The following is a 26,767-nucleotide window of genomic DNA, read 5'->3' on the forward strand; positions in this document are numbered from 1 at the left end:
CAAGAGTCCAAGTAAATGAAGACGGCCAAAGACAGGCACTGAAAAGTTATTATTCAGCCACCTTAGTAGCTCATGAGTTGACAAAGGTTTTAGCAACCAACTCTAAATGATTTATTTAAATCAAACAGGCCTGTTAAGCAAAGATACACCAAAGTAATGAACTATCACACCTTAAACTTCAGCCAGAGAGCTCAAACTCTGAAATCCATTAGGTCCCTATAAATATCTCTCCATGATCAGAAGTGCTTTATTGTTTTGGAGACTCAGGATCACAAGAACTAGTATGAAAACTGTAGGGTCTATTCATTTATCATCTGCTCCCATCTCACAGCCCAGCTCACAAACAAAACATGCCACGGTAAACATAATCCATATATCACACTGTGACGCAGCTGACCCCATTAGCCAGCCAAGACTGTCCTAGCCGCAGCTCCTACCATACATTAACAATACACTGGCTGATACATTTGCACAGTACAATGGGTGGGGGGGAGAGGAGAGAGTAACAGGCTATGAAACCCTAAACTTCATGTCTGAATACATATTTTGTTGCCTATCTCTTTGGCATGAATGCTATTGAGCTTTCTTTTCAGGTAATAACTGAAGGGGAAAGGACAGGTTCTGGTAGCTGCCATTCATTCAGCCAGTCCATTTATCTTCTTTTGGGTTAAGACTAAACTTTATTTTCTCTCCTCGCTCATTTCTTGGGTGTTTTTTTTTTCACCAGAGACAGAAAAGCATGCAAAATCTGAATTAGCTATTATCATTGCTCTGATAGAGCACTACTAATAAAAAATCCCTAAAACATTATAAATTAAAGAGGCAATAATTTAAATAAATTACTTTTTTATTGAAGCTATAGATCTCAAGAGTGCCTGTGTCCTGCAAGGAACACATATTTCACAACTGGTTCATTTTCCCCTTTTTGTAGACACATGGGATCATAAACGAAGTTTTAGATAATCATTATCCAAAAAATAATTTTCAATGCTCTTCTTCAGCTCTTCTGAAAACACCATCATGCATCTAATTTAATGTCATGTGCAAACAGTATTTTCTGGACAGTGTGGAAAACAAACTTCCTTGCTAAAAGTCAGTGGTAAACACCAAGTTTAGAAAATGGATTGCAAAGATCACATGTCCTAGAACAGGCCATATGCTTTTACCTACTCATGAGGAATTTAAAAAAAAGAACAAGAACATTTTCCTCAATTTATGCTGTCTTCCAACACTAACAGAGGGAGAGTTCTTCTAAACATGTTGCATCGGATGCCTTTAACAAGCAAGAATTTGAAACTCCAAGAACTCAGCATATGCAAGCTATGGCCATACAGAGAAACCAGCTTTTAGGAAAAGGAAGAAGGAAAATATCACTGAATTCAGTCAGTTAATTGAATTTAAAATACCTGGTTGTTTGAATTCAACTGACTTCTTTTTCAAACGTATTTCTATTTTGACATGCTTACAATTGTCCAAAAAAAAGCAGGCTTAGAAAAAATACACATTACATTCTTTGGAGTGTATTTAAAAAAAAAAAAAAAAACAGCTTGCAACAATTAAAACATGGAGAGATCTTATAAGGTTGGAAACTTCTATGAATTATCACCATTCCATTACACCATGCTTGAATTCTGTTTCCAGCAATTTGCAAGACACCATTGAGCTGTCAGCTGGGGGAATCATGAGCCTAAACCTTATTCTTCACCATAGCTGCCATTGTTGAGCCAAATCAAGAAAATCCTCTGTCCACTTTGCAAGTAAGTTCCAATCTGCAGAGATTCCAAAAAGTCGAGGAAGGGGACTGGCCAGGGGTATTCACAGTATGCCAAAGCTAGATTTGCCTAGTTCAAACAACTTATTTTACAGATAAGAAAACCAAAATGTTAAGCTATGAGGGGAACCCAAGGCCCCACAGCAAGATACATCAGGATCAGGACTCAGACACCCTCGTTCTCAGACCAGCATCTTTTCAGTATTTCTAAAAGTCAGTATTTGGTTCTAGAAAACCCACAGTGTCCCAAAGACCTCAATTAGTCTCCAACTAGACTCAGTAATTTTTCTATTGCCTTCTTAGAAGGGCAAATGTCTACTTGTAAAGCTCTTATTACTCTTTTGTGATCTTATCTTGCTTTCTGGCTTGATTATCAAAACTAGTTTATCATAATGCTCTCAACGGAAGATTCTTCACATGACAGGCATATACTATTATTTTCTAGTAGGGGACCACGGCAGGGCTGGAAAAAAGATGCAGGGTTTTTTGAACTACAGGGTTTTTTTCTAGAAGATGATTTCATATTCTTGATACAAAACAGTCATGGTTTCTTTTACTCTTAATTCTGGTAAATTTTAGATCTGATCAAATTCAGAAACTGGTAATTTGATAAAATGCAGAATCCCATATTTTAGGACGATATTTGCTAACAGAAAGCTACTGATTGATTGGTTACATTTTGGTTTCTTCCCCAAAAGATTTTTAAATATTTTTCATTTTTAAAACAATTTCAGCTTCAGACTGTGCCAATGCCAAGGTCTCTATACATCTAATCAATCAATAAATAAGACAGACAAAGCAGCATATGTTTATCCTTTACCATTTGAGAAGTGTACATTAATTACCGCAGATCTTCTCCTATGCCTCTTCCCCCATCACAGACAGCAGTGCTCAAAAGGATTCGCAAAACAAAAATGTACGGGATAATTAAACGGATATTTATAATTAGAACTTAATAATTTGCATCAGGGACAAATGAGCTCTGATTTTAATCTGCAGCACATTTAGATTAGCCCAAAGATAGTATAATTTGATAGTTTATAGGCCTCCTCTTGGATTATGAAACAATACCAAGCCTTCACAAGCAGCGTGCCTGTGTCAGGAGTGTGTTAAAGAAGAAGATGCAATGAAAATGTTTGACAACGTGAAAGCAGTCATAAATTACATGACAACTGTGTAAAAGTCATGACGAGACAAATAAAGGGCTGACCTATAATGCGTCTGACTCACGGTGACACGCACAATTCCCTGCACTAATCTCTGCCCAGCCAACACATTCCTAACCGGGAACTACTTAGCACGAGGAACGTTGTAAATTATCACTAGTCAACAGCATTGATTTTTAGTCGACATTTCAATCAGGTTGAAGTAGAAATACTACCCGGTTCATCCAACAGCCTCTTAACCAGTCCGCTGCCCCTCTGAGATCTCCCCGTTATGGCTTTGTTAAATTTCCATTGCTCTCTCCACTCGATATTTATTGTAGCTTTGCCACATTCAGGCACTTGGCCTGAAGGGTCACCAGCCTGCCTCTTGGGACTTTAAATTCACGCTTACCTTAACGAAGGCAGAACTGAAAAAAGAAACAAAAGGCCACCATCAGAGATCTGGCCTGATTTTTAAAGGAATAAAAGAAAAACTGGGGGGGGGGGAGATAAGGGTTCTAAAGCAATAGTATTTCTTTTATCGTTTCAGCTCTCTGGTCCAGGAGACCCAGGAAATAAAACCAAGAGCTTCTGTTTCGGGGCAGTCAGAAGCCCCACTACCCTCCTGAACCATGGCTATGTAGAGGTAAACTGAGGGAAATATAAAGGAGGTGGCCAGAGGGAAGGACTCGCACACTAGCCATCAAGGGTGGACACGTCTCCCCAGGGTAAGAAGTAAAAATGAGGGTTTGGAAGAGCTACCTCCATCCTACCTCCGCAGGAAAGCGCCTCGTGCGTGCACCACTGAGAACCTGGGGCGTGGATCTGGACAGCCTTCCTGTGTGGAGCAGGACTTTCCAAATGGCCGCACTGCTCCTGCCAACTTCCGCTCTCCACGAAGCCTCTGCGCACAGTAGGCGCCTTCTACCTACTATGGGGCATCAATGGGTGGAGAAGGGCGGGGTGGGGGGAGCATTGCCATTGGGTTTTGGGATACATTATGTAATCCCTCTAGAGGAAACTTTAGGCCTTGCTTCAGCGACTGTTAATGGTGTCAGAGCAGCCTGCTGAGTGACTAAAGCATTGCACCACGGAGCTGAAAGCTGCCTCAGGGAAAGCCACAAGTACATCACATGGAGTTGTTGACTGCACTTTCCATTCAAAATTTCCCTCAATCTCTGGACTTGCCTTTCCACAGCGCTGGTTCAGTCAGAAATGAAACCCTCCCTGAAACACCTGAAGCATACTATTGTCCCTAACAGCCACCCCCAACGCACACACAGACAGTCATGGTGTCCACCTCATGGTGTAATTCTGAATCTCTACGCTCCACACCCTTTCAAGGTGTGCCCAGAGAAGCCGAGTCCTAAGAGAAAGCCAGAATTTATCAGACCTTAAAAGTCCTGGCTGGCTTTCTTGGTCAACCTACTCCTGCCTCCTGACCACACCACATCACACGCAAATACTAAACCATCCTCCCCCTACGTCACAAGACCCTCGCCCAATTTCTAGCTCAGAAAGGGCCAGAAAGTAACCACATGCAAAGCAGAATGCCTTACACTGTCACTGTTCCAACAACTTCAGGGCTCCTCCAATATGCCTGGGACATCCACCCTGAAATTGAATGGGAAAATTCTTCTCTTTCCCAGAAAATGTGAAAACTTGACCACAGAACCCAGGGGAGGGCCAGCCATCCAGCACCAGAGCTTCCTCCCCAGTGGGTGACCAGCCCCTCTCCAGACAGCTGCAAAGGTACTGAGAAGGTACAGAGGGTACAAACTAAAATCCGTGATAAGCGTGGACCCCCGAGGGAGTCATTCAACCCTTGACAAGCCTCAGACTTCTACCTGCCATGGTGCTGGGAACCCTGACTTCAGGGGCTGCTGTGAAGCAGAGGAATAACACCACAAATACCATAGTGACAGCATCAACACCCAGGACCCTGATTTGTGTGCTTTCTTTCATTTACGCTCTGGATGCCATGACGTAGGGACTTGGGCTGTCTCCATTCACAGAAAGGTTAAATGATTTGCCCAAACCGTCTCAACAAGTTGATGGTGAAACAGAAATCTGAATCCACAGTGACTTTGTCACATACGCAAGAACGTGTTCCTCATTGGATAGCACATTTCTACGGGGACGGGAAAATCCCATGCATTGTGGGAACTGTCGTGCTCAGAAACCCCTGCCCTCCCCCCAGCTCACCAGATCTGCAATGGTTACTGAACTGCCCCCATCCAACACCCACCTGCGCCAACTGGCCCAGACTGGAAAATATACCAGTCTGAGCCAGTAGCATAAAAACACCCTGAGGCATAAAAAGAGACCCAGTACTTTAAAACCCATCTACTCTGCTCTCCTCTCTTCCCAGCCTACTCTCCCCACAGGAGTAACTACTTGAAACTCCCATCCCTACAGAAGAAAAAAGTTCCAAGCCACCAAGCATGATCATGTTTTGACCCTAATAAGTGCTTGTTAAGTGCTTCCCATGTGTGCAGCACTGAGAAGAATGCCTACAAGGGTTCTCACATGATCCTATGTAGTGGGCCCTGCAATTTCACCCACTTTACAGATGAGGAAAACTGAGGCTTGAAGAGAATAAAATGTGCCCAAAATTATACAACTAGAAATCTCAGTACCTCCTCACTTCTAAACTAAACCACTGTATTTCACATAATCAAAGGCTGAAGAAGAAAAGAAAGGAGATGAAACCTATTTTAAAGGTTTATTACCCCCTCTTTGAGTCCGCTTCCCTTTCTCACCAACTTAGCTTTCAAAGACACCCAGGAGGAACTAAGACTATGCTAAGGCTGAAATCTGTGGGTAATGTATTGAATGCACCCAGAGGCTCCCAAAATTTTCCAGTTTCTATTTGCTGACAAATAAGGAGTCTAAAAATTAACCTCCCTTATGAGGTTTCAACCTGGGGTACAAAAAGTGATTTTATCCCATTTCGTATGGATATTCACAATGGAGCCTTTGCAAGGCTATGGGGGGAGGGTTATTATGGTGAGTATTTTGGACAGGTCCCCAAACCACTTGGATACCCGGGTGTTCCCTAGCTGGAATTCTATGAAGCCGGCTTTAGCCCCAGCAGCCTCTCTGGTGGGAACCAGAACATGCCTCCTGCCAGTGAGTAACAGGGAAATTCAATTACCTCGCCACTGGTGGCGGGAGGACCAGGACTGCACATTAAAAGAGCTAAAAATGTCAGGAAGTTATTGGGCTGATGACTTGTGCTTGCCAACACTCATATGTGGAATGCATAATGTCACAATAAACTAAAAAACACAGAAACAAACCAAAACAGATAAGATAATCGAGAACAAAACCAGCCCAAACACATGGGTTTGCCATCAGCCCCGCACAGGAAACACTGGGCTGCCAACAAGAATGCCTTTTCCCCATCCCTGGCCTTTCCCGGCCCTTCCTTGTGTATTATCTTTCTCAGCTGCCAACAGATTAATTCACAAATCCTTTCCAACAAGTTAAACTTCAGCCATTAAAAAAAAAAATAGTTTCCACTGATTTCCGACCTGTACCCACAGGCCCACTGGCCAGGCCCTGCCCAGCAGCAGCCGCGAGCTCACACACGCAGCTCTGCTAACACAACCAGCCTTCCAATCCCAGCCCTCCGGTTACTGGCGTTATCACAACTGGTTTTTTTTTTTTTTTTTTTTTCCCAATGGCAAGCCAGGAAAGATGATAGAACCCATGTGTGTAGCCAAAAGACTGGCCTCAACTGGTTCAGAGGAAAAAAATATTGAGCTGTGTGTCTTTTTAGTTTATTTTATTTTTGCCTTTAGCCAAAAGACCTAAGAGCATTTGATGTATAGTCGGCAGGTATTTTAAAAAAGAGAGAGGTGGGGGGTGCTGGAAAGACTTGGCTGCACTGAGGCCCTGACACCTCTCGTCCCAAGCCTGGCCCCCGGCCAAGTTCATCTGTTAATGGACAGCCGCGACCAAGCCGGCACCCCCCACGCCCCTCCCAAGCCTTCTCGGTTCTCCTGCCTCTTTCCAGCTCCTAAAAACTAGACATCGATTATGTCTGTGCTTTTCCCTTTCTATTCAAGATAAACAAAGTGCTTCAAGTTCAGGGCGCACCCTGGGACCCTGGACAAAACAATCTATCATTCTGTCTGCTAAACCAGTCTGGCTACACCACGGCCAGGGAAGGCAATGCTCCCAACACACAATTTTCCCTTTGTGCTCCTTCCCCTTGCCACTAACCTCTTTTCTTTACCACCTTCTCCAGAGCAGATGGACTTGACCACCTTTCTTAAGCCTCTCCTGGCAACCTCAGGAATTAAAGAAAAGAACAGAGTCCTGCACGCCCCTCCCCCTGGTGGCCTTCCGTCCTGCACACACACACCCCGACCCGTCAGACCGCACAATCCTCTCCACCTTCTCGCCACAGACACTCACCCAGAAATAAATTAAACGCAGGGACTGCCCCCTCCTTTGCTCCCAGCAAGAATATTTTAAGTGAGTTTTGTTTTAAATCATATCCATTAATTTATCCTGACTTGCAATGAAATGCAAGTCCATTTTTTACAACCAGTACGGAATGTATTAATTACAACTACAAATGGTCAAATGAGAGCACAGTCCCTCCTAAAAATATTAATAAAATGTATAATAAATAATATTAATGAAACAAAAATAGATTCATAAGCTTTGGCCAGGGCTTTTATTATTTCATGCAAGGGTAAAAGTGCCAATGAAACTTGCTACACACACTTTGGCAGACTCTGACCAACCACCACCATTAAACTCTAAGGAGTGTGTTTTGGCCGTGCCCTGTGGGGGGCTCTGGGCAGAGGCCCCGGTGAGAAGCTGATTGCCCTGGCACCCAAGGTAAGGTTCTTTAACGTCTTAGCCATGTGGAAAGGAAAAGTTGGCCATGGGCTGCTTCCTCTTTCTAACTCAGCCCCAGCAGGACAAATGTCACTGTCCACCCATCCCATGCAGGACCAGTAGACTCCCTAAGCCCCGGTGGTATCAAGCCTAGACAAATGAACAGGCTCAGGATTCCAGGACCACCAGCATCTGGCTTAAGGCACCCTCCACTGCACCGCACTGGAAGCCGCCTTTGTTCCTGCCAACAGCCAGGCCCTTGCTAACCTGTCTCCCCATCACTCAGCCTCTGCCTCACCCCAGCACTCCCTGCCCCCCACCTCCTTCCAAATCCAACACACCCACTGCACAATCGAATCTAATTAAGATCAGGAAGAAATTTGCATTTTCCTTTCACTGTACCCTCAGTAATCACAGAAGTTCTTCAATTTTTGAGAATTTTATTCCTCTGCTAATTATTTCCCTCATTTTGCATTTCAAGGCACAAAGGCAGTCTATCTCGCTGGTGGTCTATTAATAGTTTGAAGTTTTGAGCATCAGAAGGTAGTGTTGTTTTTTTTAACCCTCTTAAAACTATCCTATCATTTCCAGTTTTGTAAAAAGTTTTTGTTGTTGTTCATAGTGATGGTAGTGTTGTTTCTTCAAAAGGGCAGCCTCTGCAAAATTTGGAGTATTAGGATTTGGTCTACCCCTTAGAATAGTTACTCTGCCTGGTTTATTGGTTTACAGATTCTTGGTATGTGAATGGCGCGTGCACACACATACATACACACACACACAAAGAAAAGAAGAAAAAAGAAAGAAAATTCCTTGGCATAAGTATATGTTTGCTGATCAAATTTCAGATCATGTGTTGTTCATTATGACTTTACTTGAAAAACAGTTTGCCACAGTGAGATGGATTTGTTTTATATGCTTTCCACCCCTCCACTCCCTTTAAGTACTTTGAAAAACAGTATAATTTTTTTTGAGTACATTTAAAGCATGAACTGGTTTGGATTAAAACAATGCTTCAATGTCTGTAAATTCCCTCAAAATACATTTTCAAAAGGCTTATGCAAAGCCACACATGATCTAGAAAGAGCTAATGAGATTGTCCCCCAACAAAATTTAATGGTGATTTAAGAAATTCTAATACTTTTCATTTACTTCCTGTAGAATTATTTGTGTACTTGACATTTATACAGGTTCTCCATTATACAACAATCTGCCCTGGCTCCACTAGATTATGCCAATCTATTAGAATGAAATTTGTACTCCATATAAGCAGAAGTTTCCAGTTGGTTTTGACTTACCATTATGTTTCAACGTAAAGTGTTATTATAGCTGAGTATAAAGCACAGCTACTCCCCGCTCAGGTTTTTAACTCTAATACTGTAATCTTTCTTGCTGCTTCAAGGGCTGTGTCAGTGTTTACATTCCTGGAAGTTAAATAAACCGACATGGCAAAACTCCTGGATAGACTGAATAATAAGGCTTGTGATGACTAAAATGTTTACTTTTTACCTTGTTAGGATCCCTTTCTTGTAAAGTTTGGGGGACAGACAGAGAGAGAAGGAATGAAAGAAGTGATATGAGATAGAGAGATTTATACAAGGGCTTCCCTATGTCACAAAGACCTTCCTGTTCACAGCCAACTCGACCAAGGCAGCTTGCCTAAGTTAAGTCTTGCCTTTTTTCGTTTGGTTTTCTTAAACACCAGGTCACCTGAACAAGCACTTCTGCGCTCCCCACCCACCCCCCACGTAAAGTATAAAGATTTTTTTTGCCCATTTTCAAATAGCAAATTATCCATTAGATTTCATCATATCTTAGTAAAGCAATTACATCAAGAAAATGATAGTGCGTGTGGAATCAATTATGCATGCAGTTGGCCGGAGACCAAAGGCTGTGAAGTCGGAGAGGGCAGAATCGCTCGACACACACAAATAAAAAGCCCCTGGATCTCACAGATGGACCCCATCAGTTCATCTTACTGCCTAAAAAGTTCATGCACTTAATAATTTATTTGTGTTCTGGATACTGTTTCCCAGCTGAATATTAACAACTTTGAACTGAAGCACGCTTTTAGCATGGTATGGACGGGAGTCACGGTGGGGCAAGGCTGGGTCCCTAGGAGGTTAAAATTGTTGTTATGTTTCTTATACACTATTCATTTTCCATCAAGATTTATTTTCTTTCATTAAACATTCCTTTTAATCAGAATCTCAGTTTCAGTGTTCTGATTCTGCTTGTTAACCAGTGATAAACTCATAAACCAAAGATGAACACCAGTAACACAGCAGAGGTTACCCCATAGCAAAGGCAAACACCAAAATCCCAGGCTCTCAAAAATCGGAAACCATTAGTTAGCACCTTGTTTTCACAACCAGGGCACTCGTGTACCTTGAGAGAGGCACGAAGGAGCCTGGGGACCACAATTTACTTTAGCCACTAGAAAAGGAAGGACACATGGTCTCTCAGAGCAGGAAAACTCAGTGGATCTAAAAGGTAAAAGAGGCATCGGAGGCCAGAGCCAAGAGACTAGTGAGGTGCTAGCCGTTTATTTACAGAAAGCCAAAGCATTGTGAGAAAGGTCTGTGGCTTTCCTCTTCCAAAAGAGGAACCTGACGTCTTAATACTGCAACATCCAAGCCTCCCTGCCATCAGACTGTTAACAATGAAGCTGCCCAGCAGTGTCTGTGGGGGCCAGAGACAGGCAACCCATATTTCTGTGCATCTCTGGATAAGCCTCCATCGCATACTTAAATTTTACAATCTTCTTCCCAAATGAGAACGATTTCCAGCCAACACGTCCACAAACTGTACTTAACGTTAAAAGAAAACGGATAAAACATATGTAATTACTCAAGGTTAGACTTCTAATTCCTCAATTCACTAAAGGAAACTTGGCAAGAAGATGCATCATTTTGCTCCTTTCTACTGGGGCATCTGAGGAGGAGAGCCACTGAGGCAGCTAATACACAAAACATGATCAAAAGTGATTAACAACAGCTTCATATGCAAATTGCATTAATGAAGGAGTGCAAAGTCATCATGTAAATTAAATATGTCAAATCTCTTGGTGAACTTTCAATCTTGAGAAGAAAAAACACTGCTTTAATTTTTTTATATCATCAATTTTGCAAGATTGAAAATCTAAGAATCTTGGTGCTATAAACAATTTTCACCTTTTTTTTCTCCTTCAGCAGGCTGACAGGCCAGCCTGATGTGCACCGAATGTACATGTTAATAGGCCAATCAAAAATGCAAAACAATTCGCAATTACTGGAAGGACCTAATGGTCATTAGAATTTACAACTAGGTAATGAACTGAAGTCTGCCCACACCATGCATATTCATAAAGCAATTTAGCCTTTGAAGATTAAAGAAGTGCTTAAAATTCAAATGAGCTTTAGCAAATTATCAGTAAGATTCATCCAAAAAGCAAAGGGTTTTTCTTCCTATGATTTCCTCATTTTTTTAATGCAAAATTGTTATATCTTCCAGACTGAGCTTAAACTAAACATAGAGCTTCTAGTCAAGCCAAAGGGGCTATGAGACAGACAGAGGCTGCAAACATCGTTACAGACTTTGTTCATAAAACTAAGCCCTTAAGAGCCAAACCTATCTCTAAACATGGTAATTTATCAAAAACAGCCCAGAGTTGCTCATAGGCAGCACTGCAATCCTCCAACAGCACAGATTAACACGCGCCCCTCCACCCCCCCCAAAAAAGCCTTTCTCCCCTCAAGTTGCCTCTCCTGTGTAAACATCCACTATGGCAGAAAAACAGCTTTTTCATCGGCTTGGAGTGGCACTAATTTTAGAAGTTTCTGCTTCCAAAAGGAACAGAGTAAAAAAGAAGAGGAAGGGAAGAGAAGCCAGAGGTTTACTTCAGTGGAGTGAAAACCCTGTCCTTTGGTATTTGCCATCCTGATTTCTCCCTTTCTGCAGTGGCAGCATTTACTCCAAGGAGAGGTCAAGCACGCATCAGCTGACATTCAGAAAGTTGTGTTGTCCACCCACCTAGCACCAGCCCACTGCAGCTATTAGAGAGTATCATGGGATTTTGGATTTTCATGCTTCCCAATTACCAGTCTGGGGAAGAATCCTTTGCTTGAATGCTAACTGACACCTTACTAACCTCCTGACATTTTAAAAAAGTCTAGTGACAGAATTCCCAATGAAGCCCCCCTCTTCTTCCGCCCCAAACACCCCAAACCAGGTGAATGCATGGAAATACGTGGACGTGCTATCCCAGCCAGTGTAAAAGCCTGAGATTTGCAGCTTTGAAAGGGCCACGTGTCCATGCGGACAGCTCCACTACTAAACCCCAAGGCTCTCTGCTGGGGGAATTGTGTTTGAACTCCTGGCGGAAAACATTACAGCAACTTCTGCCCCCTTCTCCCTCCACACCCCTCCCAGGCTCAGACCCTTTGTAGAGTCGATCTTACAAAAATGTGGGTGCGTCAAGAAATGGGAAAGAGAAGGGACAAAGCCGAGGTACTACTCTTGATTCCCTGCTCAAAAGTGCACACATTTTAACATTTGTTAGAAAAGACAGGACATAGAGCTGCGTGTAACCTGTATCGGCAACCATGTGTATGAGTCACAGGTCCACTGTCCCGACCAATTCCATCTGACACTAATGTTACTCTACATGGGTAGAGTGCAGTGAGGGTTGATATGGGATGTGACAGAGTAAATCAGAATTAGATTAAAAACAAAAGTTTAGAAACTGATGCTACACTACAGAGCAAATGGGACTTGAAGGCCAAATTTCCCCTAACTGCCTTCAAATCATTTTCCCTATTAGAGTGTTTGCGTACCACCCCTCCGCTGGCAGGGTTGCAGTTACATCAGAGAACAGGAGGAGGACTTGGTATATTCCTCCTTAAACATAATACCGATATATTTAATATACAGCCATTAACTTCTGGTCAAGAGTCTTCAGGCAGCAGGCTGCCCCAAGCAGATAGGAGGGGAGGAGGGCCCAGAGCTGGGACAAACACAAAAGACAGGTCCAACAACAATGCTTGCTGTCAGCAGCTGAATTATTTTTATACAGGAATTTTTATCTCTATTGTACAAACAAGTACGTGTCTGTGCTGACTTGTTAAGCAATCCACTTGTATGTAGAATAAGATTTTTTTTTCTTTTTTGCTACCAGTCACACAGCTCCAAGATCAGAAGAAATACATAGTCTTTGAAGCCGCTCAAATGTTTTAGTTAAAAGGATAGCAGTTGTTTTCAAAGATCCAAGAGTATCTTTATCAGAATTAAATTTTTCCTTATTGATTTTTTCCCTTTAACATAACAAAAACATAACATTAGAAGGTTATGATTTATTATTAAAATTTTTTTCAGCCTTTAAATCATTCTTCAGTAGCCCAATGTTCACTTTTAAATGTAAAAGACTATTTAAAAAAAAATCTTAAGGTAGAAAGGAATAAGAAAGAAATTTCTGTAATTTAAAATTTAACATTGGTTAATGTGTTGTTTTAACTGGGAACTCACAGGATTTAGGGTGAGGGAGTTAACATGGGCAGTCAATGGTTCACTGTGGGGCCCCCCAAATGTAAATAAATCATAAAGTCACGGTGTACCTTGACGGTATTCCTTGGTGAAGGAAAATGCTTGAAGTTTTGTGATTTGGAGGTTACATTTTCTTGCCTGAAGAGCAAGTGTATGTGAAACATAAAGGATTGGACTTGGAATTTAGTACATTGTGCTCCAACTAAGGTAAGAGGCCAACCTACATCTTATTTTCTTAAAAATTAACAGCTGTGATGTTTTTACAGCTTTTTTATGCATCATGACATAAAATGAACAACTGATGAATATAAATTTAAGTGTCCTAAAGCTTGGCAGGAAGTTTCCTTGTTGTTTTTTAGAAAGTTCAAAAAGACAATAGAACAAGGGTAGACGAGAGATACTAACACCTGTACTTTTTTTGAAAGCACTCATGCAGGTTCCCTAATAATTCCATCTACTATAATGGGAGTTTTTAATCAGTGGATGCCTCTATCTAAAACTGACATCAAATTGTAGGTGTAATTGTTCAGTGCCAATGCTAACAACAGTGAAGACACAAACAAAAACTCATTGTGAGTGACCAAAGGTCCCCAGGTATCCCCTTCATCAACATACCTGCTCGGGGTTCCCACTGGGAATTGCCTGGCAGAGAGGAGATTTGGTTCTGAATAACACACTGGCAACACTATCTGGAAAGGGTGTGCAAGGCACCTTCTTGCCTCTCTCACAGTAAGTTTAAACCTGATCATCTCACCTTCAGCTGGATGTAATTTGCTGTTTAGCACTTGGGAACTTGGTGTTTTATCTACCTAAAGGGATCAAAAGGAGAAAGGGAGGGAAAAAACAGTGCTGAGGCCTGGCCTACCTCTGTGCACACCTCAGCGGTACACATCGCGTTGCCTTAGAGGAGCAACCTGCCCAGGTGAGTCTTTCTGGAGTTGCATCAGACCCGCATGGATCAGTCTCCAGGGTGAACTGAGAGATGAGACACTTTGGTTCCCTGTCTGCGAACTTCTAATTCGCCAGTTCTTGGCAGTTTATTTTTCCAAGTGTTTTGTTTCAGGAAGTGTGTATATTTTTCTTTGTATGTTTTGTGGATTTACCACAACTGGTTCTGACAGCTGTTGATACTGTTAAATGAACACATTACAAAAATCCTCTTTAAAACCTCAAGCAACAGCGAGCTCAAAACTATAATGGTAAAATATTTTAATGGAGTTCCAGTTGAGAGTTTCTTGAAAAAAAAAAAAAAGTACAAATGAAGGTACAGAAGTCCTTTAAGTCAGCATGAGTTAAATTGAACGTGTGTGTGTTTAATGGGGAAAGAAGGGTGTTACAAATCACCACAAATATTTACACTGTGATCCCTTTGTTCAAATCACATACTTTTAACAGGAAAAGCTAAAACTGTGGCTATTTAAAATGTTAAATATTCAAACGCCTGTAATTAACCATACGAAACAAATTATGTCGCATTTCTCCACACCAACACATGCAAAAAAATCCTGCTGGTGGATTGGGAGGTGGCAGAGTTGGGGAGACAACTCAGAGAGGAGGAAAGGATGATGTTTTCATTTTGCTACAGATCAAAGGAGAACAAGATGGAAACTGTGGCATAGCAAGCATTTTCCCATCGCTGTCTCTCACACTGGGCTATCTAAGTTTATACAATTCCCCAGACTAGCTGCATATTAAGCTTGCTGTGTACAGCTTTATTATGGTGCGCTGGTGGAAGAAGCATTAATATTCCGGCTCCGCATCTGACAGGGCATTTACATGCGCCCATCTGAGCGGCACCTGAGAGCCCCTCCAAGGTGCAGTAACTGTGTGCCTATTGTAAAGGCAAATGAAGTTCACCTATTCCCTGCTGGGATCAGAAGTGACCTCACCCCCCTCCATGCCTCAAATCCTCCCCTTGCCAAACCAACTCAATGCCATCGCAGAATGACGAATGAGCTCAGAAATAGACCCCAAGTTACTAACCCTGCTAAGAACAGCAAAAGCCTTTGCTGAAATGTTTTAAAAATGCATAGGGCGTGCAGCTGGCCAGTAAAAAGCAGGAGACAAATTCCTGTGAACCCAATATGGAACACGTTACATTCTAAAACTGATTAGAAATACAGTCTGATGTTTACTGGCTTCAAATTGAGTTTGGCATCAAGTATACTGGCTTTAATAATGCTGGCATTTTTTATTATTATTATTTTAAATCTGCCTTTGGTCTCAAGGAGCACATGTACAGAGCTAAAGAATTCTTATTCGTCAGGTTACATTTCCTGGAAATTAAGTTTGTGACAGAAAATGACTTCAGTAGCAATAATATGGTTCGTGCTCAAATTAATTAGGTCATTGTTGTAAAAACTACATGGCAAATTACAAAGGTAAATTTACTGGTATTGGCCAGTGCTCCATACCCTGACACTAAAAGGGAAAATTGGTTTAAGGGTGCATATTTACCTGGGCTAGGGAAAGATCGGAGAAGAGAGACACTCGATGGCCAATTTTCTACATGAATTACAAATAAAAATACTAGTTATTCTTCATTAAATTATATAGTCTGAACATATTTTATAAACTTTATTAATGTCCTCCAAATTGACATATAAAATAAAAACCTGCTTGATTTGAAGTAATATTAACAGTGGGCCCTCACTTCAAAATCCTTTTTTTTAAGTCCTTGAAATAACAACACTGCTGACACAGCCATGACCCAAATGAAATCTGAACAAGCAGAAAGGTACTAAAGATCCTTAGTGATTAAATCGCATGCTAAAAAAGTGGCAAGGTGCCAGGCTGGGTCCAGCCTGATGCTAAGTGCTTTTTATTGCACAAAGCTGGTACCACTGTATGTAAAAACAGACTTGGGCTTGGGGTAAATTTTGTCAAATGATTTCTTTGTGCAATAAAGGGTGTGAACAGACCAACCAAAGTGGATTAAATTAACACTGAATGATGCAATCTCAGTACATCTCCCTAGCTGGACTTTCTACTTCAGTTAAATTTAATATTTTCCCCCAAAGGAAAGCCAAACTTTCTTCCTTATCCAATATCTAGCGTGTGAAGACAAATGACATCCACCTATTTTCCTTTATTAAACACCTTCATTAGAAATCATGAAAATCTGAAAAATGTTTTCTGAATATCTGCATATTTGTTATATACCCCAATTTAGTCCCCCCACATTAGCCAAACTACATGGAGGCTGCAGTGTGAAATTAATGATTTTCCAGGACTCTAAAATGTGCCATTAATATGCATCCAACTCGCCTCTTCCCTGAGCTGAAGGTGCCTGGCTGACCCTGCCTACGCGATTCAACACCCAGTTGCATTTTCCAGCCCATGGGCAGCTCCACAATTAAATGCCACATTCACTGGGAGGAAGGTGTGCAAAACATACTTCAGATCCTTTAAAGGAAAAGCCACAACCTGCAACACAACAAGGAATGGGGTGATTTGAAAAATTACAGCACTGCTTTTTTAAGCTTTCACAGAATAAACACAGAGAGTGGGAGGGAAACTTTGTCCCCCTCTGCTCCTGTTCCTGAAGTGAATACATATTTGTGTTTCCAATAAAAGGCCATTTTTACATTAACTGTCTGTAACAGCAGGAGACAGAAAAACTAACACAATCTCCACATCACACACAGGATGATCTTCATATCACGTGGACCTATTCTCAAAACTATTATTTATGAAAGACGACTAGGAAAATGCACAATGCATCTTTTCTGTGTCACCAGAAAGGTAATGTCTGAAGAACTTTTGCATCTTTGGGATCTTCTACATTTTAGAATTTTTTTTTTCTTTTTTGGCTATCCGAAGTAAATTTAGCAGCCATGCAGGCCACTGTGTTTAATTAAGCTTTCAAAAGTCCTCTGACAATGCCAACAATTGTAGGACACTTCTGCGGCTCAATCATGCAATCACTGTGACAGTTCTATTTACAATTTGTCTTAGAAAGAGTTTCTCTGACATTGTACTTTGACAAAACATCCAAGCTGCCAGTTCACAACCTTTCTCTGTCTTATTTACAAATACAGCTTGTATATAGGACTTCAGTTTCATGAACATGAGTCTTTGGGTATAGTGGCCTCACAAACAGTAGCCTTCCTATAAAAATCCTAGATATTTATTAGGAAACAATATTCTCCACTCTCTGGATTCTGAAGGTAAATAAAATGTTTGCCAGTATACCATTCTTCTCCTTTCTTTTCTTTCTTTCTTTCTTTTTCTTTCTGCGTGTGTGTGTGTGTGTGTGTGTGTGTGTGTGTGTGTGTGTGTGTGTGTTTGTTTTGTTTCAGCTGGCTGCTAAGCTGAATTCACTTGAGAGGTCAATAGTTTTTATTCAGAAGCACATAAATAAAAAGAAATGAAAAATAAGTAGTGATAATGAATACTTTATAATCTCATACACAATTATCCAGAAAGTATACAAATACATCTTCCAGTTCATTCTGAAGTAGGAAATGATTAGAATGGGTACAAATAAAAAAGGCGAGTAGATTTCTAAATTCCAAAAAACGTAAGTATGCTACACTTGATTTACCTGTAACATGCTAATGTATTTCTATTTTGAATCAGTATTTCCCCATTCATTAGACTTACATATCATTATACTATCTAGGAATACAACTTCAAACACTCTGATAAAAATGTCTATGTTCGTGATTTTAAGAAGAAAACAATGGCACATATCAGTAACAGCAGACTTTACTACATTTCATAGGACTAGTCATATTTTTCCCCATTCTTTCCATATGCTAACTTTGTGCTAGCCCAACCTTTATTTAAAGTTGCCTCTGTACAGTAAACCAGAATTCTAGATCTAACACTGTGGGATTTATTTTTGGCCTTTTGGGGGTGGGGGTGAGGGGTACTGGATCAGCAATTTTACATTCACTAAGCTTTAGTGAAGACCCTCCCATCATAAAATAGGAGATTCAAATACAAAACCAAACCCTTATTGAAAGCTCTGTCAGTCGAAGGCTGCTCATATCGATGGATGATATTTGACATGCACATTGGTGAACAGGGTCCATACGATATAAGCTGCTAATTTCTGTGGTCCATTGGCGCACAATCACACAATACCTTGGCTGTCTGAATAAAGTGGGAAAATCAACCTGATCAAAGTCTGTGTGTATAGGTAACATGCACATGGATTGGAGACACACATTCATTCATTCGCCAGGTAAAATGCATTCTCAAAAAAATACTCAGCTTTGAGATGCCTGAGTATAGTCAAAATACATAACATTTTACTGCAGATCTTTAGAACTCTACCTTATTCTATTTGAAAGTCTTGAATTCTAAGCTTTACTTAGAAAGCTTTACTCTGCTTCCTGCCCATAAAATGGCACAGAGCACACACTGAGCTCAAATCTAACTCACATCACTTTAATAAAGCTTTCCCCACACATCGTGCTAAATGACTACCTTTTAATGTAGTTGCCAAACATATTCTTCCAGAATATCATCAATATATCTCTTTCCTAATTTAGAATACTGCTTCTCCTTAATTTTTGTAATACACAATTCAAATACCTACTGAACGATGACTGTTATTGTTTCTTTCCTCATCATAAAAAAATGAAAAGCAGGTTTGGAACTGTGGAGAAGTACTTTAGAGAAATGGGCTGGGAATACACAGCCATCCTTTCAGAACTTCACTTCAGGGGCACCTGAGGGCCAGAACATCATAATTTATGTGCAACAGTATAATGTTAATTTCACCATAGGAAACTCTTAATTCATTACTATGAATTATGAGAAGTCATGATTCTAGTTACTGACATCTCACTTTGAGATGTGACCATGCTATTTATGTTCAGCCAATTCCAGGGTGAGAACAGGTGATTAAACACAATGAAAGGAATCAAGACTTTGTAATTATTCATGCATGAAAGGTTTACCTCACCTGGGTCACAGCACTTGTGCACCCATTGAATATCTTAGACATATAGCTTTCTATCTTGGTGAAATTATGTAGTACTAGCCCTGTAAAACATATTTTAAATTTGCTTTTCTTTTTTTGGCTTCCCTAGGCTTTGCTATTGTACAAGTTCTTAAAAATAAAATCACAGAACCATTATGACAACCAGAGAGTTAAAGCCAATTTCCTTCCCTATGTAGATTCACAATGTATGAATAAAAAGCCTTAACTATTTATAAGGCCCTCCTCAGCCTTCAGATGCCTCCTCTAAATACAGAGGCTCAGAATTTCAAACTGGCTAATCTGAGAATGAATAACCTATCTGAGACCTCAGTAAGAATTGTGGTTTTAATTCTTGCCTGACAGACACTGTGTTTTGTCTTTTAAACGAGCAGCTCGATATGTAAATACGATGTTACATCACGCAAGTGTTACTCCATATTTGGTGATTTAGCAAGGCTTTGGATCTCCAAAGACGACAAATCCCCTTCCGCCTGCTCTTGCTTCATTAATCATGCCTTACACTTCTGTTCATTTTCCTTCCAGTCACAAGGCAGCACATGGAAATGGTCACTGCCACGTCCTACTGGGGAATGGGGGAGATAAAAGCCTTAACCTGCGCATCACATAAGCTAAACGTAGTGGATCTGAGAATAAACACCTTACACATGCAGTGTCCCTGTAGCACACTTCTCATTGCCCTAAACGAAAAGTATCTGGATGTTATTGCAGAATGCATTCTTGAAAAGAAAGAAAATGCCACATTTGATTGTAATGATCAAATTGCAGAGGGAGAGAGGAAAAATGATATGACATTTAATCCCCTCCAGACCACTGACCTATTATAGTTCAACTTCATAGTCTAACTATGTTGGAGAAATAAGTTCCAAGGAATCCACTGATTGTATGAATTAGCCTTCCTAAAAGTTAAACACAATTCTTGCCTTTTCCAGAAGTGGGAAGACATGGAACAAAGTGCACTACTGATAGGCTTGGCATATCCATCACCACAGACTCCCCATTCACTCTATCTAATCTGCTAAATTTTTAAAACAATGCTGTCAGGGCTGGGGATTTAGCTCAGCGGCATAAGCGCCTGCCTTGCAAGCAGGCAGTCGTGAGTTCGATCCCTGGTACCGATAAAAATGAAAAAGACAAAAAAAAAAAAAAAAAAAAAAAAAACAATGCTGTCAGGGTCACTATATTGTGCTGCTACTTATCATTCAGAATAGGGTATTTAAGTCCCTCTGTTAGCCTTTAATTCCTTCGCTCTTGAGCTGCTAAGAAACCCACACACCTAGCTACCTTCTGGTGAAATTAACCAAAGCAATGGGAACTATTGGATATGTGTGTACGTTTTTCCAAGAAAATTTTTACATCGTCTTATAGCAGAAACAGTGGAATCTAGACTGGACATTTGTAAGGGTGACATGTGGTTGTGTAAACCACAAACAAAATCAAGATACATCTGTCAAAACCACATCAGAGACAAGAGAGAGCACCGAGAAGCATTTATCATTGAGCTGAGGAGGCAGGCTGCAGGGAGCAGCCGTTCCTGTCAAACCAACCTTTTGAAATTTCCAACATGCCCTTAAACTTTTCGAGTAAGCATGTCTGTGCGCTTCAGCAACTGCCCTCTCTACTGTGGCCTGGCCAGTCGAAAATGGCATCTTAAAGTCAAGGTCACAGTGTCATCCCACCACGGGGCTGTGTTTAATTACAGCCCCATACGGGCTGACAGCCAATATGGATCCAAGGCTGGCCCTGGAGCTCAGTTAACTCTTTCCATCCCCTCCACGCCACCCTGGCAGCACCCCACTTCGGGGAAGCTAACTGTATCCCCTAGAGAGGCCCAACCAGGTATCCTAATCAGGGCAAACAGATCACTGGCTAAACTACAAATGTCTATATGGCCACTTTGCCTCTGCTGTGTCACCAAAGCAGGAAATGGACACTGGAAACTGAGGTAGGTATATTTAGGTCCGACACTTTAAAATAAGAAGGTAGCCAGGGAAAAGGAAAAAAATTCAGAATCAGTAGACCCAGAGAGGGTATCAGACATGTGTACCTATTCCACCTACATCTGACTCCAGGAGATAGAAAATATTTATTTTCTGTGTTCTGGACATAAGCAACGGGAATGGTTATTTTAACATTACAGGGTTGTCATGGACAGTCACATGGAGAAATACAGAAAGCACTTCGCCACTCCTTATTACTTGCTTACAGCGCCTCTGAAAATGAAAAGAAAACATGCAAACAGCTTTTCTCCTCGCTTCTCATTTACCTGCTATGTGTTCCTGTTTGGGGCAAATTCCTCTAGATGACGTTGATAAACAATCGTCATCCTCTGGCGTGACCTGGATGCCAACCTCCACAGGATTGGATGCTTTTTTCATCTCGATTGGTGAAGGGGAAGGTGGCTTATCCACAGCTTTTTCTAAGCAGAGGCTGCCATTGCATTGTTTCCGTTTGTGCTCGATAAAAATAAGAATGTCCCCCAATGGGAAGTTCATCTGGCACTGCCCACAGGTGAGGAGGTCATGGTCCCCTTCAGGAGCTCCCAATGGGCCGTGGTCTGGTTCATCATCTGTAAGAATGGCTTCAAGAGGTTCAGCTGTGGTTGGAGAAACAAAGCACATTTATTAAAGAGTGCTAGAGAGGGCAGCAAGGGGCAAAAACATTCTCAACCCCATCCCACTTCACCACACTATGTAAAATTATTCCCATCGCTCTGTAAAACACCCCAAAAATGCGAGTATGCACAATATATAAAGATGTAGAGGTTATCAACAAGAAAGTAAAGGTATCAATGAGTGCAAATCATCGTGTATTTGAAGAAATCTCTCTGACTTGCATAACTTCAGAGAACACAAACACACACAATGCACAAAAATACAATTGGGTTTGGTTTGTAGTTTAGAAAGAATGTGATTTAAATAGTTAACACAGGGGTCATTTAAAAAAAAAAAAAAGAGCTTCAGTGATAACTAAAAGAAAAACTAGTAAAATCAGGTTGAAACCAAATTTGATTCTTTTTTTCCTGTACACAAAGTTGTCTATTGTGCTAAAGAATAGAAGATGCGAATAAACACACACACCCTTTGTGTGTGAATGTACATACTCATAAGTACACAGTGGTAGCTTCATAAATTAAAAAGCTGCTCCACCATACAGAAAATGTGCCACATTTATACTGCCATAATAAGAAAACAACTGCATTCACCTGTGAACCAATCTGAATAACAATCATAACGCAGCATAATCACATTGCCAAAAACCTTTCTGATCCCACTCTCAGCAGTGTCACAAAATCAAAGAAATGCCAAATTTCCTGGCAATTCTCAGACACACTGCTAAATGGGATACTTTTGAGTACTTAAGAAAATAAGCCAATTAGTCATTTTTTCACTGTGAAGAAAGGAATGTCTAAAATATTCTAAACATGTTTGTACTTGGTGGCAACCATGACATAAAAATCAGAATGGTCAAGCAAATGCCACATTTCAGAACAAGGCTGAGAAGTCTTTTCTTCAGACTTGAAATACTTCCCCTAATGTTGTCAGAGTTGACTAATTTTCTGAATGAGCTCCAAAATGCTTCATTATGGGTCTATTTCTGCACACATAATCACCAGCCGATGGTGTAACAAGGTAGACATGTCTCTTTCTTCTTTACCTTTAAAAAATACTTTGCACTAAAATATTCCAACATCTATTTGAACAGCTTCTACCATTTTTAAAAAACATTCCAAAAGGAAAAGAGAGCTGAGAAGTCTCTGCTCATGAAATCTTATGCTTACTGTATCCAAAAAAATCACAAAATACAAAACACATCCAGGATGCTGCCAGTTAATAAAAGTGAAGCAGAAAATGTACAAGTCTTAAACAGTTAATCAGTCTGACCTTCTTTAGCAAGCTGCCAATTTCACATTTAATGAACTTAAAGCCACAGAGAATCAAAAAATAGATTTTAATTTGAGTGTAGAATATTGGAACAGATTTTGATAAAGTGCAAAAATCCAGTGAACTCAGGTTAAATTTATTTCATCCCTACCCAGGCTGAATATTGAGGGGGAAGATCTAGAGTAACTCCCAGATGTGCTGGGTGAAATAATATTGAGAGAGCCCTGCCTAGCTGCACCTGTGCTCAAGTAGGACATGTCATAATTTCTAGCCTCTGGTACGCCTCCTAATTTAACATAAGGTCACTACAGGAATATGAAGGTTATATCCCTACTAATAAAGACAGCAAAGTAAGCATTTAAATATTTCTTTGCCCAACATTCTGACCAAAAGACAAACACAGAATGCACATGCATACTTTTCAAATGGAAGATGAGCTTCTTCATTGTGCCTTTATGTAATTTTTCTCCTACGTTTGCTTTCATTTTGATCAAATGAGGAATGAAATAGGGAAGTCTTTCTCAAAGATCTCTGCCATTTGAATAAAGGATTTTAAGTGCACACATCCAAATGTAGTTTTTTTGTTTGTTTAGCATTAACTACAAGTTCTGTCATTTACAGACTGACAAAAGGCTCAGGAAAGAAAAAGATTTTATTCAAGTTAAACCATTTTTGCAAATTCTACTGTTAAGATTTGTCTTTATTCCAAGGCCTGACACATTTCTGAAGTGGGACTATTATTTAGGATGAAAAGGAAATATTCTACTTGGTATCAAATAGTTAAAGGTACTGCAGTACAAAATAGACTTGGTTAAAGTCTTCTAAATGTAGTGACTGAACTGATTTACAATCAAAACCAGGAAATGAAGTGGTAATTCACAGGTTGCTGATTACACCTCCACATTCACCTAATTAATTTTATAGGAGGCAAAGTTCTTGAAAATAACAAGATGATCAAATGTACAGATATAAAACCTGTAACCTCAACATTTTCTATGCTCTTAACGTAAATTATTGCTAATTAACAAGAATTATATCCTAATGTATGAAATACATTTAACGTTGGGCTCTGTGAAAAACATTTGGCTAGTAATGTTTAAGAAGAAGACCAAAACGTGTTTTTATTATAGCTGCTGTATCATTAAAAATTAGACGAAGTGGGGCACAAAGAAAATATGAAAATACAATTCTCTAGTTGCAGTCTCCTGATCCCCACTGACATCTTTTCTCAGTGGCAATCAACATTTCTTTTCTGAGCATCAGATAATTTCTCTGTATTTTAATGCAAATTCCTCTTTTCCTAAAAACATTTCTAACCCTCAGCCATTTTATTCCCTCCCTCAATTCAACTCTATCCTTCCGCCCCCCACAATACTATCCTTTACTGAGCTCTGGCCTAACTCTGGCTACAAAGCAGGGAGTCCTCGATTGAAGTGGAAGGGAGTGGGCAAATAATCATAATAATTACCCACGAATTCTGTCTACAAGGCGAGGAAAACACAGCAAATAAAACGCTTCAGCGTTCAGCAAGACACACTGGAATGTCTCAGTGTCCCAGTGGCAAGCTAAAATCTCGTTCCTTTCCCGTAGTTGCAAAAGAATACATGTATTTTTTAATCCTTAAATGAAAAGTCGGAAAGAAGCAAGGGGAAACGAGGGCTGCTGCGGAGGTGGGGGAGGGGTAGAGGGAAAAGCGTCTTCAAGTTTGCTTTCCAAGTACTTCCCCTGAAATTTCTTAAGGGAATGAAGCAAACAGAGGTTGAGATGCAGAGAGGGAAAAGCAAAAAAAAAAAAAAAAAGAGGGAAGCCAAGGGCCACAGGCCCGGGGCTAGGGGTCCCGTTAGGATGGGTGGCCCAGAAAGTGAACTTGGGCGCCAGGACTCTACCAAGAGGCACAAAGCGAGCAGCTTAGCTGCAGGCTCGGCCGCCCTAGCTGCGGACACGTGCACCAGCGGCCCTGGGGCAGCGGGCTCAGGGTCTGGGAGCGGCGGGCTGCCGGGGCCTCGACTGCTGCCTCCACGCCCATCCAGCCCCGCCGCGGAGGGCTGGTTCCCTGAGCCCGCCAGTTGGAGAAGAAGGCAGTGAGGGATCCGGAAAACTCGGCTGGTTAACCTGGTGCATTCCTGGTGCATTTTCACCGCACACACCCTAAGCACGGATGCTAAAATTCATTCTGTGTCCACACGCTTAACACTTTCTACTTTGGACGATTTGTGCAAATACTCCCCCCCCCTCACCCCATCCCACCCCCCAGTAATTCTGGGCACCCAGTGTGCGCCAGGCGTCGGCCACGGTTATTCATTATTAATGACGCAGCTTGCCCGCATCATTATGATGATAACTATTACTATTGTTGTGATTTCGGCTCCGAGGCGAGAGCTGCGGGAGGCGAGGCGGGGAGGGGGAGCTCCCGGCTGCAAAGCTGCCCTGCAAGCCTACCTCGGCCTCCGAGATCTGTGTTGGGGCAGGGATGCGGGGTTAGAAGAAGTGAACCTGAAGACCCTGTGCAAACTTGCACATCCTCCCCTTCGGCCTTGCCCCAAAACCCAAAAGCGCGCATTACCTTTCCTCTTTACCAAAAAAAAAAAAAAAAGAAAAAAAAGAAAGAAAGAAAAGGAAAGGAAAAAAAAAGCAAGAAAGAAAAGAAAAAAAAAATGCCTGCCCGGAAAGAAAGCGAGAACTGCACCCCTCTCCGCGCCCAGCGCGCACTGGTGTCCTCAGCTAGCCACGGGGGTGTCAGCCCCTCGCCGGGCAGCTTCTCCAAGACCCTGGCCAGAAGCGTTTTTAAAGTCAAAATGAAGAACAAAGACATAAGGAGTGATGGGGTAGGGGGAGAAAAAGGGAATTCTGCCTAACTGTATGTTCCCCCCACCCCCACCCTCGGCGAAGCTTGTCCCTCCCTGGCCAAGAAACGCCGGGCAGGGGGTGGGAAAAGGCTCTGGTACAGGTTCAAGTTCGCTGAGCTTTCTTGATCTTGTTCTGCCTCCTAGCGACCAAATGGTTCATTCAGCCCACGTAAAGGGGGGGGGGATCCAGAGGGCCGGGATGGCTCCCGCCTCTTGTGCGTACCCAGACTACGAGAAAAAAGAGCGATCCTCAACCTTCCCAAAACTAAGCCCCCCAACCCAGTGCCCGCACCCAGATAGGGGGTTGGGGGTTAACCCTCCCTGCTGGAGGTGTCCTGAAACGGACCCAAGACGGAGGAGAGTGGGAGGGAGCATCTCGGACTGCGCGCCCCAGTCGGTCCTTTGCGCCCCCATTGCATCCTTCTGCATGGCCGGGCTTTCCCGAGTCCTACGAACACTGCCTGCCCTTCCTTCCCGCCGGTACCTGGCCGGACTGTAACTTCACACCGCCGCGCGCCGCGTCTGCTCCGCATCCGGCGCGGCCGGGGGAGTGGGGGGCGGGGGAGAGAGGCGAGGGAGGGATGCGCGGGGGTGGAGAGAGGGAGGGCCCCCGCAATGTGCCGGGGCGGGGGAGCTTCCGAAGTGTGTGACAAGCTCCAGGGCCCAGAGAAAAATTCAGTTCCCTGTGCGCACCCCCGCTTAAAAAATAAAAAATGAAAAAGCTGGTATAGGTGGCCGTTGAAACTTATTTCAAGAATTAAGCCATAAATGAGGAAGGGGGATTTGATGCGGCC

General features: G+C 41.8%; 1 protein-coding gene across 13 annotated transcripts in view; it reads right to left on the reverse strand.

Moving 5' to 3' along the window:
- The window catches only part of Bcl11a (BCL11 transcription factor A), a 96,038-nt gene that overhangs the window by 66,500 nt on the left and 2,771 nt on the right, over positions 1–26,767 (reverse strand). For 12 of the 13 annotated variants that reach the window (XM_063229448.1, XM_063229452.1, XM_063229446.1 and 9 more), the window contains one exon: positions 21,510–21,839. In XM_063229448.1, the coding sequence (XP_063085518.1) occupies positions 21,510–21,839 (330 nt within the window). Of the gene's footprint in view, positions 1–21,509; positions 21,840–26,457; positions 26,613–26,767 lie in introns of those variants that run through there. The other variant, XM_005002649.4, reaches the window with a different exon arrangement.

This window comes from Cavia porcellus, unplaced genomic scaffold (genome assembly GCF_034190915.1).
Source record: "Cavia porcellus strain 051 isolate PalLab524CR breed Dunkin Hartley unplaced genomic scaffold, mCavPor4.1 scaffold_18, whole genome shotgun sequence".
In the NCBI taxonomy this organism is placed as follows: Eukaryota; Metazoa; Chordata; class Mammalia; order Rodentia; family Caviidae; genus Cavia; species Cavia porcellus.